The 19,428-nt window shown below is 46.7% G+C and overlaps 1 protein-coding gene across 1 annotated transcript; it reads right to left on the reverse strand.

Annotated features, from left to right (window-relative positions):
- Positions 1–8,904: 8,904 nt before the first annotated feature.
- Positions 8,905–15,526, reverse strand: TAL2 (TAL bHLH transcription factor 2; the record flags this gene model as incomplete). The annotated part of the gene is made up of 2 exons (XM_079791193.1): positions 15,473–15,526; positions 8,905–9,385 (listed from the first exon to the last, which is right to left on the reverse strand). Exon 2 carries the CDS (start codon positions 9,220–9,222, stop codon positions 8,905–8,907), a length of 318 nt encoding a protein of 105 aa, XP_079647319.1. The 5' UTR covers positions 9,223–9,385; positions 15,473–15,526.
- Positions 15,527–19,428: the final 3,902 nt, after the last annotated feature.

Below are 19,428 nucleotides of genomic sequence, written 5' to 3' on the forward strand. Positions count from 1 at the left end.
GCATCCCATTAATTGATTTATCTGGATTGGCGAAGCGGGGGTGGCTGACAGAAGAGAAATGCCCGTTTGATTCCTACTCAGCATTGAGAGTGGGTCAGCCCCATAATCTGGTCTATCAAGATAAGCGTTTTAGAATCTCTGCAAGAGACTGATAAGGGGTTTACTTGTAGGGAACAAAGTTCATTGGATGTTTGATTTCAGTACTTTCTGCGTCTGTATCTTTCCTTTATTTCTGGAAAGAGAAGAAAAAAGCTAGGTGGTGGCCATTGTCTTAGGCCTTTGGGTAATGTGTGCTTCCTTAGAAACCACGGGAGGAAAACTCAACAATCAACTTGTAATAGGTGAAGCAGGGACATTTTTGACTGAGTGCACCTTTCTCTGTTGTGCAGTTTATGAGTAAAACTGGAACTCATTATTTTGAAAACCAAGAATGGAATGCCAATCTATGTGCGCAGTAAATGTTGACTTTCAAGCGATTGATTTATTTTGCCCTTCTTACATGGGAGAAAGGTCCAAAAACAGGAAGGAAAAATTAACACCAAGAAACAAAAATTCAGAACAACTTATCTCAAAACTTGGGTCCCCAGAAAGAGATAGCTGGGTAAAGGCGGGTTCAAAGTTTCCTCTGGTATCCCCAGTGCTACTGGAACCCAGCAAGGTGTGGCCATGAAGAGGGGCTGCCTGAGATGAGCTTTGGTTGCAGAGGGAGGGGAGGGGAGAACAAGTACCTCATCCTCTTTCTTCCTCCACCCTCTGTCCTGCCTCTGCCAACCAGAAGCCTGAGAGAGGGAAGACCAGGGTGATGGAGGCTGAGGTTTGCACAGGGCTGGTGTCTCACTGTTCCCTCCCCCAAATAAGGACCAGGTAATATATTTTAATGAAAGGCTTTTCAATATCAAAATTGATATGGGATATATGCTATGAAGATATTTTCTTGCATTGTTTGGCGTAAATCTTTACTTGGTCGTAGTGTAATTGTCTTTTCATATACTGCTAAGTTATGTTCTCCATCCATAGCTTGACTGTGATCTAAAATATCTATGAAAGTGTCAGACTTTTTAAAAAAAAACCTTTACTAAAAAAAGCAGAGCATCTTGTCTAAGGACACCTTGAATCACTTCCTTTTATGCCATTTAACCACTCTGTCTATGTAAGATGATGTATAAAAATACAACTGTTTTGACCCATAGCCCAAGGTCTGTCAGAGCTAATGAGCTTCTCGGGCCTTCCCCTGATCTGCTTCTTATCCTTTTTTTCTGAATATCAGGCCTCCAGATCCCCTTCTCACTTTTAAGGTCTCTACGTGCTTACTTCAGCTTCGAGCAGATAGGAATTATTTTCCTACCTGCCTCCCCAGACTCAATTTCTTCCCTAGGCTCCAAAGTTCTGTAGACAACCTAGCAGAGTCTCCTTTGTCCCTCTCGGAGAGGCTGAATGGCTCTGTTGAAGACGGCAGATGTTAGACCAGTGGGGTCAGACTGAGCCTGGGTTCAGCAACCTCCTCGGTACTTGAGTTTTGGCTAGTTTTTATACCATTCTTCTGGAAAGAATTCAGAGCCAAAACTCCAACTATAGGAGAACATCCTATATAATAAAAGCCCAGCGACTGAAACGGTGGAACGACCAGAATGACCAGAGACCAGAACGACCACAGCCCCTCGCCCCAGCTGGTCCTGCCCCCGCCATGGAGTGGTTAGGAGTGATCAGGCAGGCAGGTGAGTGGTTAGGGGCGATCAGGCAGGCAGGCAAGCAGTTAGGAGCCAGCAGTCCCAAATTGTAAGAGGGATGATCGGCAGTCAGACATCCCGTGAAAGGTCCTAGATTGTGAGAGGGTGCAGCCTGGGCTGAGGGACCTTCCCCCCCCCCCCATGCACAAATTTCATGCACCGGGCCTCTAGTTTAGTTATAAAATTGAAGCATCCATCTTATATAAAAACTGCTGTTTGAAATTTTAACCCCGCTATTTTGGCTTCTGTAAATGCTTGCTTGCTTAAATAATAAGGAAAATGAGACTACTCCCATTCCAGAGAGGTCGTGGACTATGCCCCAGACAGAGTTGTCAGTGCTGACACCAGGCCAGGCCTTGAGGTTTGGTCTCATGGCCCCTTCCCAGGACGTACGCCTTCTTTCCCAGAAGGTCCGGAAGTCTCATTCCAAATTTGGGAGACAAAAGAGCTAGGAAAAGTATAAATAGAAAAGGTTTCCTCCATGTGGGGGGGCCCAGAATTTGAAAGGCACATTTTTCTCTAGCCCTGCACTTAATAAAATGTAACTCCCTTTCTCTAAGCGTGGCTTGGTTTTTTTCCGGTCTTCTGTAACAAAATCACAGAGGTAGAAGAAGTAATTCCTAGAAGAAATGAGCTTATGAAACAAGTTATAGAGGTAAAGGAAGGGCCCTTGGAGTTTGGGAGTGAGGAAGCTAATGGTAACACACCTGGGGGAGGGGGAGGGGTAAAGAGGAAGGGGAAGGGAAAGACGCAGGCTGCTCTGGGAGGAAGAGCTTGCTGGGTCCTCTGTCCTAAGGGTTTTAAGGGCAGAGAAGTTAGGAGAGTTCCCAGGGGAAGATCTCAAGAGAAGATTCAGCAATTCTCCGGGTGTGTCCTTTCCGAGTCTATGTCTCCACTGATTGAATGGCCGGTGCCAGAGAAGGGGGTCATTATTCAATGCAACTAATCCTGAGGTCAGCTGTGGGGTTACTGGTCTGGTTTTGTTGCTTTTCTGGGCCTGGAGCTGAAATATAACTGAGGCTCAGATGTTATCTCTAAGGAGTAAAGGTCAGGGGGTCCAAACCACATGACCAAGGATATGCTAGGGGAGGAAGATCACCCTGGGGGCAAGGTCTCACCCTACAATTGTCTGTTCCTAGGTACCTGGGGCTTTCCACCCTGGTGACCTTCTGTACCTGGCCCATCGTCCTTGCTCTGGTTGTGTCTGGCTAACTGCCTACCACAGCTCTAGGCTCCAGGAGGACAGATCCCCCATCACAGAAACTGGGAAGGATAGACACTAGTATACTGGTGAAAAGACAGGGGAAACAGCACAGAGAAAAGACAGCTCTGGGGACTAGTATGCTCTTTGCCCTGTGTGTGAGTATATGATACACCTCCTTGAACATGCGACATAACAGATGTGAATATGGCACGGTGGAGATGGGGAAGGAAAACATAAAAAGAAGGGTTATTCATAGTCATCAAGAGCCTATGATGTGCCGGGAGGTAGATAAATGCCATCTTTGATATTTCTAGCAACCGCTTAATGGAGATATTTGCTCCAGTGTACACTTGGGGAAACTGTGGCTTAAAGGGGTCTAGGAGACACACCTAAGGTCATGTAGTGAGTGAGTAACAAGGCTGGCTCTGAAGCCATGTCTGCCTTTCAGCAGAGGCTACATTTCTTTCACTGTGTTCTTCTGCCCCCAAGAATAGCAGCCTCTGGTGAAAGAAGTGCTTGCTGCAGGTAGGCGATGACTGAGATGTAGGGGGCAGAGGGGGAGAATCACAGAAAAATTTGGTTGGTAGTCTGGGTGTTCTATCCTGAAGAATTACGTGATAAAGGGAAAATTATGCAAAGGAAGTGCTGGGGGTTCCATCCTCTCAGACATCAATTATGTTGCAAGGCACAGTGGAAGATGTGCCAACAGAAACGAGCCTTCCAAAAAGGAGGCTTTGTGTGTTTTTAGGGTTGTGCTTGTTTACCCAATAGCGTTACTGGGTAATATGCCTGGTCCATGAGGTTCCGTTAAAGTGGTTAGGGTCAATAGGCATTAAGAACTTTGATTTTTTTAAAAATCTGTCCGTGAAAAGCAGTGATTTTGAGTAAAAATGACTGGGGTCAAATTCTGGCTCTGCAGTGGAAACTTGGGCAAGTTAAATAACCTCCTACACTACAGTTTCCTTATCCGTGAAGTGAGGACAATACATCTAATCAACATAATCTTAACAATAGAACACTGTTATGAAGATTATGTGAGCTCATACACAGGAAGCTATTGGCACAGCCTGGCATACAGTAAGTACTCAGCGAATCTTGGCTCTATTGTTATAATTTTTATTTTACTTGTATTTACAATGTAAATAACTCTGAAGTAGATATCCATATGCATAATTCTTTGACCATAATTCTGATTATTTCTTTATGACAGGTTCCTAGAAGGATAATGACTTGGGTACTAGTATATGATCATATTGAATAATTCTATTTTTAAAGTTACCCAGAAAAGGCAATTCAATGGCTTGCTTCATTCGACCACCAGGGAATTCTTGAGCTCTGGAAATTCAATTCCTAGTGTATACGTTATTTGGCAGATTACAAACCTAACTAAGGTGTGTGTAAAAGTCTAGTGTTCATTAAGATCTCTTTCTGATAAATCGTTCACAATAAAGAGAAAATAAAATGGAAAGTGTCCCTGTTTATGGCAAACTCCAAGAGTCACAGAAATGCATGTTCAGTTTAGGAGATCTTGGCCCTGGCTTCCCGTAATCCTTCCACTGCATTCATTCCTTGGCATTTTGTAGCACCTGCCACTTTAAATCCCTCACTGTGCACTGCCATTGAGAGTTTAGATTTCCTCCTTATCTTTGACCTTTTAATTTAAGGATGTGGCTTTTAACTAACCTTTGGCCTGTGGGTCAGCAGTTAAGCTGTCCATTCTCCCAGACCCATGAAAAGATGCAAGATCCTTTGCCTTTTTAAGGACAAAGCCTGTTGTGCGTAACTTGTACATAGTTTGGTCATCTCAAGCCATGCTTGGGTGACGAAACCTCATGAGGCAGGTGCTGCAAGGGCCATGCTGAATGGATATTATGGGAAACAAACCTTAAAGAAGAGATTTAGACTTTGGGTTTCTCAGTAACATTCGGCCTGCCCAAGTTTCATGTCAATGTCATTTTTTAGGGTAGTGGTCGGCAAACTCATTAGTCAACAGAGCCAAATATCAACAGTACAACAATTGAAATGTCTTTGGAGAGCCAAATTTTTAAAACTTAAACTTCTTCTAACACCACTTCTTCAAAATAGACTCCCCAGGCCGTGGTATTTTGTGGAAGAGCCACACTCAAGGGGCCAAAGAGCCACATGTGGCTCGCGAGCCGCAGTTTGCCAACCATGTTTTTAGGGGAAGCTAGAGGAAGATACTTAACAGAGCCAGTCCTGACATAGCTTCCTCATTCTGAAAGCGAGGTCACTTACAGGGCTGTCTTATGGGTTAGATGTTAGAGAGAAGCTGTCACAGTGTCAAGGAGACCTTAGCTGGGAGCAGGGGGCAGACTATGCACAGGTACCTGAAACACAAGGCAGAGGAAATAAGGGCCATGAAGCACATAAGGGGATTCTAAGAAAGGGGAGATTAGACGGAGCGGTGGAAATCTAGGAGGACTTTGTGTAAGAGATGATGTTTAAGATGAGTCAAGCCTCCTGAAGGAGTGGTATTTCAGGTCAGCCATGAAAAATTTTAGCAAGTGGAATTTGGTGCAGATGGGGGTGAGTAAAACAAGTGAGAATGGGACGTTCATGCAAGAGGAAAGTCGTGGGGGGGGGGCGGGTGTTTGGGGACCATCAAGTGAAATGGTTTCATTAGCATGTACAATACATTTCGGGGACTGTAGAAGGTAAAGGGAAGGGTACAATGGGGTCAGGCTGCAGAGGGCCTGGTTTGCTGGGGAACAGCATTTTTTTTCTTGACTAAAGACTATGGGGGTGGGGGTGGTTCAAAGCCAGAAGATTGGCTGTGAGGATGGATGGAATGGGCGGATGAGCTTAGTTAATTATAAAATTCTTTTTAAAAAGAAAAAGAAAAAAAGAGCACTTTCTTTTCTTAATTTATTTTCAATAAGTTAATAGTTAAATAGTAAATTAGAATCAATGGTAAAAATATCACAAAACAACAGATAAAATCTTTGGCTGATACTTCTAATCACATTCTATAAAGCACAATAATGCAATGTCAATAAAAAGGCATAGAAGGAGATTACAGAGCACTATTAAAAGGAGAAGAGCCTAATCATAAGGTGCTGGTCCGTTTTCAATCCTAAAATACTTAGTGACCAAACAAGGCTGTAGAAAGGCTGGGTGCTGGATCAGGAGACTGGCACGCACTGGGTTTCCATTAACTGTCCATGTGACCTTTGCAAAGTCACTTTGAAATGCTCTGGACCTGTTTTCTCCTCTGTCACATGAGGAGTAAAATTAGCCAACTTAATGACCTATATAAAGAAATGAACTTGTTTATACCTAGTTTCCAGAAGTTTCCAGTGGTGTCTGGAGCAGACCAAACACTTGTTTTCAAGTAACAGAGTAGCATAGATGATATAATCTGTCTAAACTCTTCTGTTGGGTTCAAATGATCCATAAGAAGATGTACCATCAATTTCCTACTGGTGGTTCAGAAGGTTTTAAAACCAATGTACCATCAAGAACTTTGCGGAAATAAAATGTCCCAGAGACAATCAAATGACAGTGAACTACAATACGTTCGAGCTATAAAATCTTACTATTGCAATCACCAAGCCCTAAGTACCGGACACCAAGGAAGACGATAGAGTGATTTTTTAATTAGCCTCCCGTCTTACGGCTACCTTGCCAAGGTTTAGGTCTGACAGTCATTTTAACGTAACACAACTTGATATACCAAAATCCAAGCTTGCAAAAGAAATAATCTAAGAGGTGAATTACATAAAGTCATGTTTCAAATGTGTATTCATTCTACCAAGGGGATTTCCTGCAGGGTTTCATTAAACAAGCCGCCGCCCCCCCCCCCCCCCTGCCCTGCCCCATATAGTTAAATGATCATTCAATCTCCCCAGAGCTTTTTAGGAGCAAAGGCCCTCTGCACACAGATGTGGCCCCAACAGCAAAAAGGTGCACTCACTCTGAGAAGAGCATTAAATCCCGTAGTCAGGCCTCCATGCAGACTCGGCAACATGGTAAAATGAAGCTAATATAAAAATACTGTCAAAGTGTGATTTTGATTTAATGCCAGATGGGAATAAGTAATGTTGCTCAATTGACAACTATCAGCAAAGCATTGGTAGTGTGGGGGCACACTTAAGTCCCCCCACGCTTGTGAAAAATGCCCATGTGTTTCTCCGACTATTCTGGGTCCATGGGGAAGTTTACTGAGTGCAGTTTAAAGAAAGGACTCAGAAGGAAATGCATTGCTTCACAAACAGAATGTGCTATGAGTGTGAATGCTGCATAGAGTTTATTGACATAACGGCCTTGCTAATTTGGGGAATGAGATTTTGAGGGGGCCTCATCCAATTTTCTTCTGATTACCAAACCAAAGGGGCTCATTTCAACCTTTCACAAATCAAATATCTTCTTTCCAGAATGGCAGGAAATGTTAACTCCGCTGTTGTGTATCACTGGAAATCCATAATTGCAAATCCATCAATTTCCTACTGGTGGTTCAGAAGGTTTTAAAACCAATGTACCATCAAGAACTTTGGGGAAATAAAATGTCCCAGAGACAATCAAATGACATCATTTGTATTCTGGGCTCAGCTATGGGATTCATCTCTGAATCCAAGCATCATCAGGGTGGCACGTAGTGGTGAGTTATGCCAAATCCACACTGTTCCATTGGCCTGTGGGTACCACCCCTCCCAACATAAGACTGAGCTAATGCTCCATAGAAGGGAAGACAAATTCCAAATTCATTAATTCATTAGAGTCTGGTATTACAGTCCTATTGTCTGCTCTAAATCTTTTGTTTAAACTAAGCTCTCTGTTAAATGAGTCGTTAAATGGTAATGTTTGGATTTTCATAATTATATTTGAATTTTACAGGTCTTAAATCAGTAGGAATGCAGGCTGAATTAGAAGTATTAATACCTGACATGTGAAACTGAGGGGTTAGAGAGCCTATTTCAGCAGTTTTTCATAAGAAAACTAGGAACTCTAATTCATAAGTGATCAAGTCCTTGCCTCTCACAGATATAACCCACCATTTGGCTTTGGAGATAACATATATGGGAATGGCTCATGGCAGGTAACACCTCCCATTTCTGTAGAGATAAAGAATGCAGAGCTCTTTCATAGGTATCTGTTGCATTCCTGTAATCTCCCCATGTTAGGAGGGTCTTTTCTCCACAGATTTTCCCACAAGCCTCCAGGAATTTTTTCCTGCAAGAGCCAACCTGAGACTTGTTTTGTTCCTCCTTGATCAAACATGCTACATTTTTCAAAAGAAACTTTAAAATATGTTCTGAGGGCCCTAGCTGGTTTGGCTCAGTGGATAGAGCATTGGCCTGCAGACTGAAGGGTCCCAGGTTTGATTCCGGTCAAGGGCACATGCCTGGGTTGCGGGCTCGATCCCCAGTAGGGAGCGTGCAGGAGGCAGCCGATCAATGATTTTCTCTCATCATTGATGTTTCTATCTTTCTCTCCTTCTCCCTTCTCCTCTAAAATCAATAAAAAATATATTTTTAAAAATGTTCTGAGGGAGCTCTAGCCCACTTGGCTCAGTGGGTAGAGCGTCAGCCTGCAGACTGAACGGTCCCAGGTTCGATTCCAGCCAAGGGCACATGCTTCCTTCCTCTCTGAAATCAATAAAGAAATATATTATTTAAAAAAAGTTCTGAGGGGAGCATTTTTTACTCATCTGAAATGTGCATTTCTACTCATCTTGCTTATAACTGAAAACATATTGAGTGATTGTTTTTTCTTCAAACAACATCTTCTGTAGATGTTGGACATATGAAATGGACAGAAACAGGCCGCATTCCAAAGCCATTCCTCATGGCCTCCTGTCGGCTCCTGGCAGCTGTCTCTGAGCCACCTCCTGTGACGCTTAAATTCCTGCCTCACAAATTCTTCATCAAGGTGACTCTGTAACATGCAAAAGGCTGTCGATGGCCAGTGACTGCCGGACAAGTGTCTCCCTGGGTGATGAGAGTCCGAGTCGCACTAAGGGCCGTGGTGGCTTGGGCCAGGTGAAGGAACCTGGTAGTCACTGAGCAGAGTCCTGTCGGGCAGGTGGGGTCCTGGGGGGAAGAGTCCCAGAATGTTTCCTGGGGCTGCCACTCCCGTTTGCTGCAGGCTTTGCTCCCCCAAGACCTTGACCAAGAAGTTGATATACCTCATTGCCAGGCGAAGCGTTTCATTCTTGCTCAGCTTCTTGTCTGGAGGGTGAGTGGGGATGAGCTTCCTCAGCCTGGCGAAGGCGCTGTTCACATTCTGCTGCCTCCACCGCTCCTTGGTGTTTGTGAAGATCTTCCCCGTCATGTCTGAGCTCCTGGCCAGGGAAAGAGAGAGGGCCTGAGGGCCAATACCTCGTAAGAGGCCTGGTGGGTAGCACGTGTCCTGCCAAAAAACTTGAGGTGTTTGATCTTCTTGACCCAGATTTTAGGAAATTCATTTCCTCATTGTCAGGTTTTTTTGAATCCTTCTTTTGAGAAGGAAAGAAAACGTGGCAGAAGAGAGGGCAGGATAAGAACAACACCCTTAAAAAAAAGACAAACAAAAAGAATAACACCTTTTAGCCTTTTTCTCCCTGGCTGTTTTAAAGGTTATTTTATCCCAATACCCCCCTCCAGTGACAAGGTTATTTTTATCCTAATACCCCCATTGCTTCTTTTATAATGAACTCTTCCTAACTTTTTGGAGCCAGGCACAACATAGAACTGAGTAGTACATGCATAGGATTGAATAATAAAATATATATGTAGTCAATAGGGAGTTAAATATGGATTCTTTTTTTTAAAAAAAAAAAAAGCTGTGATCCTAGGTTTCATGAATAACACAACATTTGGAATGATGAAAATAGAATACATCTCTGCTCTTAGCGGGCAGACCTCCCCTGGAGGATTGGACCCCACAGCGTAAGAACTAAAGTATCCAGAGTGGACCACATTTAGAGGAGGGTGAACAGGGTGCTGAGGAGTCTTGAAAGCCTGTTGTATGAAGAACAGAAGTGGGGGTATTTAGGGTGACAAAGAAGAAAGGCCAGGAGCATATGGGGGTGATGATTTGGCATGGATGCTGGAGAAGGTATGCGGGCCTCCCACAGGCTCCATTTCGTGACCTCTCCAACCCAGAGGGAGTGATTCTCCTCACATACGGCCAAAAAGTACTGTGCCACTTTTAACTCTCAGACACATGACCCCTCTTTTCACGGGGTTTGGATTGACAGGCATCAGCGGGAAGGTTTTGATGCATCAGCAAACAGGCCAAAGCCCAGACCTCAGCAGTTGGGTGCTCTTGGCTCACTGCCATCAGCTGGCCAGTGCTGTTCCCACAGAGAGTAACCAATACTCCACCTCCGCTCCTCCACGCCTGCCTTTCTCTGTGCTTTGATTTCCCTTCTCACTCTCCTTTCTACACATTCTTTAAAGAGCAGCTCAAATCCTCCCTTTCTATGAAGCCATCCACTCCATCCCAGAGCCCCCCATGCCCTCTCCTCACTGAAGTCCTTCAGCTCTCGGTGGTAAACAAAGGCTCTTAGGAGAATGACATATTTGTAAACCACTTATAACAGTGCCTGACACAGTCATTGCTATAAAAGTGTTGATGACGACATACAACAAAATAATAAATGTTTATCGGTAAAATGACTTGTGGGGTCTTGAATGATTCTTGAGGGTGACATCTTGTTCTTCTGTAACCAAGCCCGCTGTAATCTCTTTGTCCTTTTATTTTAATCCTTAACCAGTTGTATGCCATAAGCGTCTATAGACGCAAGTGGCGGGACCTTTTTTAATTAAATTCAAAATATAGAGCGAGGACCTGCAGCTGAAGGCTGTGGGCTAACTGCAGTCAATGCAAATGCGCCACAAGGTCTTCCTCCCTGTGAGAACCAAGCCACGTACTTCCATGTGAACTCAGTGTGGGGTCAACGTTGAGAACCAATGCTCTTCTCTCCAAATCGGAACACTGATGCCTTACAACACTATGCTTAATAAGGAAGCAGTGTATTCACATACCAGGTACCTGCCATCGTAGAGGAAGGCACAGCAGGACAAAACAGAAGGGAAACGCCACCCTTTCCCTCACAGGTGGTGTTCGAGTCACAGCACCAAACGCTAACCAGCCCTGGGGCGCTCCCTGTCAGTTCACGGGCCTCAGTTCCTCCGCTATCAGATAGGTTAACGGTACCATTCTCTCCGCACAGGGTTGTTGTAGGGAATAAATGAAATACCGCATATGAAGGCAACCTGTGAACTACACAGTAAGGAAAAGTAAGAGCAAGCAGAGCACTTGCCTTGTGCCAGGCACTGTTTCTGTGTTTTAACACATGCTACGTTCACATGTAAGCAGCACTGTTGTGGTAAGCGTGTTGTAGACATTGCTGGGGTTGGCCTAGGGAGGGAGACATGTTCCAGAAGTTATCCCGCTATTCAGTACGCTTCCATAGGAACCAAATGAGGATGATCCCAGTTCATTGGGACAGGCACTCGGATACCACCAAGCCCTGACTCTGTAGGAGTCAGACAGCAGTGGAGGCATCCAAGTGATGGTTAAAAGCATAGGCTCCAGAGCCAGACCCTGGTTTGGCTACTGCCTCTACACCTCCTAGCTGTGTGACCCTGAGCAATCTCTTAACCTCTCTGTGCTTCACATGCCTCAGAAGTGAAGGACAACGGTGAGGCCACATAAAATGATACCTTAGTGCAATGTCTGGCACATAATAAGTGCTCAATAAATGATAAATGATTACAATGATCCCTACCAATAAAACAGAGGAAAGAAAATGTTCATTGTAATTTATTTTTTCCTAATGAAGAAGCTGCAATAGCTTTATTTATGTATTTGTTTATTTCACTCTATAGGAGTGTATGGATATGTGTGTGTGTGTGTGTGTAGATACAGAGGCAAATACCTGGAAGGATTCAGGCCAAACCGTCAATAGGGCTTCCTCGGGGGCGGGGGGGGGGGGGGGGGGGGCGGGGGAAAGGGAGAGTGGGTTGGGGGGAGATAGAAAAAGGAGACTTGTGGGTTTTATTCTGTATACTTTGGCATTATTTTACATTTTTATAATAAAGTATTCATATATTATTTGCCTCACAATAGAAAAAAACTAAGAAAGTTTATGGGTTTTAATGTAGAAAGATCTGGCTTTGAATCTCAGCTCTCAATCTCCTAGGCTCCCAATTCCCCAGTTATATGACTCTGAAAAAATCCGTTAACTTCTTTAAGACTCAGTTTTCTTTTCTAGAAAACGGAAATAAAGCCATCCTCAGTTTCTTGTGAGAACTAAGTGAGATCCCCTATGAAGTATATAAGGATATCAATGAGACACCATGTGCCCAGCACATAGGCCCTTAATAAACACGAGGGCTCTCTTCCCTACACAGATGAGAAGTGTCATTACTCCAGAGCCTGGCACGTGTCGATCATCTGTACGCCCCCGGGACAGGTCCCAGCCAGGTTCTGGTTGCCTTTCCTGCTCTGTCCGGGTTGGAGAGTGCCGTGCTGTGCCGGGAACCCGGTGGTGAGCGAAACCCCGGCAGCGCATGGCAGGCTTCAGGCTCCCTCCACCAGCCACTTAGGTCCATGTCCTCGCTCTGCAGAGACACTCCCATTTGGGCCCATGGTCCAGTTACAATCCTATGCCCTCCAAGCTTTGGCATCAGCAGTCACCAACACTACGTGCCAGATACTGTGCTGGCAGCTGGACACGGAGGAGCCAGCCACGGCCTGTGTGACATGGAGAGGGAGGCACAGGACTGCTGGAACAGAGAAACAGCACCAAACCCGGCCTTCGGGGGGGCTTCCGGGCAGCCCACGTATCCTTCCAACTAAAGGGGTGGACCAGCCGACCCGCGAGGCCACTTTCTGTTCTGAAATACCACGACACCCACTTACTGCCAATGATCTAACCTAAGCCAGTTCTCAATTACCTGGCCGTTGGTTCTACAATGAAAAATATGAGTGTTGTCAGAACTGTGTCCAACTGTACCTAAAACTGAAAGCTTGAACCAAATCAGGAGGATTTTAAGATCGAAAGAAAACTGTCATGTTCTCTCCTGGCGAGGCTGGCTGCTTAGCCAGGACTATGGGAACAAAGTTATTTTCAAGCTTCTCTTGTCAAAAGAGGGTTTAGCTCATTCACTGAGTCAACTCAGGCCCATGGGGATTCTTTTCAAAGTGGCAAGAAAAAGATTAGGCCGGATAAACTAACTGGTGTTCTCTTCTAAGAGGCTCCATTCTATTGTGCTGGAGGCAGACAGAGGAAGACAAGCTTCTGAAAGGAGGCCTGCCCTCCCAGGAGGTGCTGCATAATTACGTGTGGATTTATCCTCAAGTGTGCCCCCCTCCCTCTCCACAGGGGGAAATACAAACCAACGATCTAACAAGCTGGAGAAACTCAAAGCGGAGGTCACTGGAAAGTTACCAAAGCCCCGATTGGGGTGGCAAACACACAGTGCAATATACAGATGATGTGTCATAGAACTGTACACGTGAAACCAATGCCACCCCAATACATTTCATTAACAATTTTTTAAATTTTATTTAGTCTTTTTCTAATTGTGAGGACTGACTGCTCCTAATCTTGATTTCAGAGTAAGTTAACAGCTTAAAAAAATACGCCAGATGCCACAGAATCATAAAACATCTGGTAGAAAAAAAAACAACATATCTGGTAGATGTGAAAACAGGGGTGAAGAATTTTGTCCCAGGTCACACAGGGAATCAGTGGCAGAGCCTGTGTCCCAAGCCTGGGTGTTTATGCATTTGTGTCACCACTGACTCCTGCTGGGTCAGGGTGCATAACCTTTTTTTGTGCCATGGAACCTTCTGGCAGTCTGAGGAAGCCGTCTCAGAACAATGGTTTTCAATACATAAAGTAAAAAGCCTTTGGTTCTCTTCTCAGAATAATGATTTTAAGTGCATCACTTAAAATACATCGACCCATCAAATAACCAATTATGCTTAACAGTTATTAAAATAATTTTAAATTTATATATAATAACGCATGTGCTTTGCTTCATAACACATTAGATTTATTAGCATAATTGATACATAGTGATATGTAAATGATTTTTTTCAAAAGATGTGCAACGTCTGTAACATGGAAATATCTATGATTTCTACTGGTGACAAAGTCGCCAGTACTTTTAATACCACTGCAGTTTACTGCCCCCAAGCATCAACAAAGGAGAGGTTACATTTGGATGAAAGGTTAGTGGCCATAAAGACGTAACTTTTCCCCAACTAAATATATAGAACCCCCGAATTCTATCTACACACCCCTGAATGGACCCCAGGAATGCCTGGGCAGGAGGAAGGTCATAGGAAACAAACCTGTGTTTATATGGTCACCACTGGCGGTAGCAGGTCACCAGAGAAATGAATGACAACCATGCCCGCAGAGAAGGTGACTAATGTCCCAAATCGTAGCTGCTGCTTTTTCGTGCTGGTGGTTCCGGGACACACACACAGCCCAGGTCAACTAGAAAACCTGCGACCCAGGCACCGGGCCAGCACGCCCACGGCGGCCTGTCCAGGCATTCCCACCCTTACGGCTCCTCTTCCCTGAGACTTGACGTTTCTCCTCCTGGCCCCTGGTCCTGTACCTGCCTCTTCTTTTATCTTTCTCCTGACAGTAAGTGAAAGCACTCTCCGGAGAGCCGGAGACGAAGGGTGGTCTACAGACTGAGTTGCCTTCGTGGGAAATGCCCAACCTCCAACACCAGGCACAGCTTTGCCTTTGGAAATGTTTGTAGAAGTAATCTATGCTCGTTTAAGGAAAATGATCAAGCAGTACACCAGTTCATAAAGCAAAAAACAATTTTTTTTTAAAGATTAAAAAACGGCAGTCTCCCTCCCTACCTACCTATCTAATCGCATTCCACAGCAGTCGCCAGTTTGCTGTGTACATTTACACTATTTATATCCTTTATACGCAATATAAAAATCAGAATACATATGATTACGCAGGTTCCTGTTCTCCTTAGACAACTCTGCATGTTGATGTTCTAAATAAGCTCATTGACTGTGAATGCCAGCCTTAGGGGGGCACTGGGAGAGCCACCTGTTCCAAGGTGCGCTCACCACCCGTCACTCAGCGCTTACCCCGCCCAGCCTGCGGCCCGCGCCCTGCACCTGCCAGCCCTCCCCGTTTTCTTTGGATAACCTTGGCTCCCGCAGCCCTGCCTGGTGAGCCAGGGCCTCAGGCGTCCAGGAAAGCCTCTGCTGCTAAAGTTCCGCACCTGCCAGGAGTCCGGAGCCCTCACCTCTGCACATGAGCTATCTGGGTGCTCTGGGGTGTCTGTCCCCGGCCTCCGGCTCCCCGGAGCGGCGCCCCCGGCCCGGCCCGGCCCGGCCCGGCCCGGCCCAAAGCCCCAGGTCTTCTCACCGAGTTGACTTGGTGGCTGCTACCAAGTCGCCTCCACACTCCTGCCCTCCGGACGAGTGCGGCTGGGACCGGACTCCGGGGCTGCGGAGACCCGCTGGCCCACGAGCCCCGCCCCAGCGGCGCCCACTAACCCCCCGCCCCCCGCGCCCACCACCCCTGCACCCGGAGTCCACGCACCTCTTCGCCAAGAGCCAGCAGCGCGCGCCGTCGCTGGCCGTGTGCGCCCTCGCCTGGACGCCCGCCCGCCGCCGCCTTTATAGGACCCCTCCCTTTGTTGGCGAGGCCCACGGGGCCCTGCCCTCCCGGGGATCCCGCCGGCCCCGCCCCACTCCCCGTGCCCCCGCTTCCCAGGACCAGCCCTGCCTGTGCCCTGGAAAGGGGGTAGAGGCGGAAGGAGAACCCCGCTCTGTGTAAGCTCAGGGGCAGGAGGGGTCCTGCCGCTCACCTGGGCCGCAGCTAGAGGCCCTGCGTGCAGCTCACCCACCGTCTCCAACGGCCACCGCCCCGGGAAGTGCGTGCCCGTGGTTAATGCATCAGATGTGAACTATTGAAGTTCCAGCCAGGCTCCCGCTGCGCTCCCAAAACCACTTCAAGGGGTGAGGGGAGGCAGATCTTAACCAGCACAATCCAGACTCACCAGACCAGGTGTTCGGGGATGGGAGCTGAAATTGGCGTTTTTTACTGAGCACCAAAAGAGAGTAAGGAGCACCAGGAAGTCAATCACGGCACTGCACGGATTCCCAGGCATATTCGCTAGTTTCCAGTGCCCAGCACAGGACTTGGCGATCACCGTGGCCTTTCTGCCTCTGCACTTGCTTCTTCTTCTTGTTTTTTTTTTTTTTAAATATATTTTATTGATTTTTTACAGAGAGGAAGGGAGAGGAATAGAGAGTTAGAAACATCGATGAGAGAGAAACATGGATCAGCTGCCTCCTACACACCTCCTACTGGGGATGTGCCCGCAACCAAGGTACATGCCCTTGACCCGAATCGAACCTGGGACCTTTCAGTCCGCAGGCCGAGGCTCTATCCACTGAGCCAAACCGGTAAGGGCTGCACTTGCTTCTTTCAGTCTGTTGTCCAGCATCATCCGGAATGATGCTATGAAAACTCAAATTGGATTCCATCACTTCTCTGCTCAAACCCTTGGGTGTCTCTACATTTCACTGAGACTCAAACTCAGGTCTTATCAGTGGCTCTGAAGACAGCCTTTCCCTGACCTCTCTGTTCCTTCTCTCCTGTGTTTACTCAGCTCTAGCCCCTCTGACCTCTGTTGTTTGAGGAACACACCACATAACCCCCCTGCCTCAGGGCCTTCGTACTGTTTTCTCTGCCTACAACATTCTCCCCCACGGTATCCACATAGTCCTCCAACGCTTCCTTTCATTCATCCAACAAATTACTATGGAGTGCCGACCGCGGGCCAGTGCCTGTCCTGGGCAGTGGGAACACAGCTTCAAACAAAACAAATTCCTGCGCTCAAGGAGTTGTCATTCCTCAGGTCTTTGCTCCCATGTCACCTTCTCAGGGGAGTTTCCTCTCTGACAGCAATATCTGAAATGGCACCTTCACACCCACAGGTACTCTTCATCCTCCTGCCCTGCTATATTCTTCTGCTTATCACTTACTTTCATTTAGTAATATTATACGTATTTATCTTGCTGTCTCCTGCCCAGCCCTAGTGAAAAGACATTCATCAAATGTTGATTGATTAATGCAATGGATTAGTAATGAATTTCTAGCCACCGCCCTCTCTGAATGACCCAGCATAGGATTTGACACAATAAATGCACAAATACATCACAGTTTAATAGATAAGAACAAAGGACTCTGGAGTTGCATATCCGGGTTGAAACCCCTGATCTACCCACTTGTGTGATCCCAGGCAAATTATGTGATTTCGCCCTGCCTCCGTTTCCTCATCTCTAAAATGGGGACAATGATAGGCGTGTGCGCATTAAGTGAGGAAAACCAAGCAGGCAATGAATTTAGCACTTTAGGGGTGTCAACGACAAAAGATAAATAGCTGGAGGATCAGAAATGGCTTGTGGGAGGGGTGGCATTTAAGCGAGGCCTTGCGGCAGGGCTGACTCTGCCTGACATTTGTGGGACTCGGGACAAGGGTACAAATGCAGATACCTGACCCATCCCCAACCCCATTTTTTCCTCCCCCCCAGTTCTCTAAGAGGCCCTGTGTATGTGATGTGGGCTCCCAGCTCACTCAGATCTCAGGAAGAGCCCTGTGCAGGCTCTCAAAACAAAAGCAGGGCCATTTGAGCAGAAATCCAGAGGTCCCAAATACCCAGAGTGTGATTTAGAAGGTGGGAAATGGGCACCAGGTAGGTGCTGGGGGAGGCACAGAACCCAAGGCCGGGTGGGGAAGGCTAACCAGGAAGTACACGTGTAGGAGTGGGGGAGAGGGCAGGCCATGTGGAGGCAACTGTGTGCCTCGAACACGGGAGTCGTATGTTTAGGTTTACACGGGCTACAGAGCTCATTCTGGTGGCAAAGAATGAATTGGAGGGGAGGTGGGAGAGATTTAACGGGTCACTTTGTCCACCGGCACAAAAGGGCCTTTATAACCTACTATGTGCAGCAAACATCGCCGAGCCGTCCTCTTCCTGCCTCTGCCTTCTCTGTGCCGTGGAGGGCACCGCTGCCTCGAGGTGCCCGTGCTTTCGCACCTGCCTACTGTATCACAGTGCAGCGAGGCCAGTGGTCGGCAAACTCAGTCAACAGAGCCGAATACCAAGAGTACAACGATTGAAATTTCCTTTGAGAGCCAAATTTTGTAAACTTAAACTTCTTCCAACGCCACTTGTTACAAATAGACTCGCCCAGGCCGTGGTAGTTTGTGGAAGAGCCACACTCAAGGGGCCAAAGAGCCGCAGGTGGCTCTTGAGCCGCGGTTTGCCGACCACGGAGCTAGGGCTCAGGTTAGAATTTGCACCAAGAACCCATATTACCTTTCATGTTAGCCAAACACCTGTGAGGTGATATAGGTTCTTAATGGCATAGTCTACAGCTGTTAAAAAAAAAAAAGAAAGAAAAAGAAAGGATTGTGGCAACTGAGTAGCAAGATCGGATGCTAACTGAAACAGTAAGCTCTGAAGTAAGATCTGTGTACAGCAGGATAGGGACTGAGAGAGAGGGTGAGAGCCACCGAGAACGGAGCACAATTATGTTGGCAGAGCTGACGTTTGTTTTCCTCACTGTCTTACGTATGATTGCTGGTTTCACAATTTCTAACGTGGGGAACGATTCTGATGCACCCTTCCACTAGCAGTGACTCTTCGGAGTAACGGGTCCTCTCCCTCCTGTCTCCCAGTGTGGAGAGCTTCGGGGCTGGGTCCTGCAAGGGATGGGGTTGAAGTAGGAATTTACATAATCAGATTATTGGGGATTAGGCTTGGGCAGCTAAATGCCTCAGTGTGCTTGAGCTAAAACCCTTACTATTCATGGCTCTCACTGCCCCCTGGAGAGACTGCACCTGCGGGCGGCTGGGGAGGGCGGGCGGCTGGGGAGGGAAGGGCAGACCCTAGGAGGGCTTGGGCATTGTCGGGATCTGGCTTTCCTGGCTTAATTGATCTGTCTGGGGGAGCCTGTGAACACTGGACCTCTAGTCCTATGTGCACGGCTAGTCAGCTTCAGGGAGGACCAAACCTGAGGGTTTCAGAGGGGATTTCTGGCAGCCCAGAAGGTTGTGGGCCATGGTCACTTGGCGGGAGGTCATCCAGTCTTAAAACTCCCTTCCTCCCGCCTCATTCTTAGCCCCTCTACATCCTCCAGTTCGGCATGTCCAGGCCCCAGTGCTTCTCTCCATCCACCCAGCTATCCATTCCTTCTCTGCACCGATTGTGTCTGCATCCATCAATTTATTAATCACACGAACTAGCTGGTTTATTTTTTAAATATATTTTTATTCATTTCAGAGAGGAAGGGAGAGGGAGAGAGAAATAAAAACATCAACGATGAGAGAGAATCATTGATTGACTGCCTCCTGCACACCCCACACTGGGCATGTGTTCTGACCAGGAATTGAACAGTGACCCCCCGGTTCACAGGTCGATGCTCAACCACTGAGCCATGCTGGCTGGGCAATGAGCTCGTTAATAGAATTTAGTAGTAAATCC

Source organism: Cnephaeus nilssonii, assembly GCF_951640355.1.
Source record: "Cnephaeus nilssonii genome assembly, chromosome: 14".
NCBI classification, from domain to species: domain Eukaryota; kingdom Metazoa; phylum Chordata; class Mammalia; order Chiroptera; family Vespertilionidae; genus Cnephaeus; species Cnephaeus nilssonii.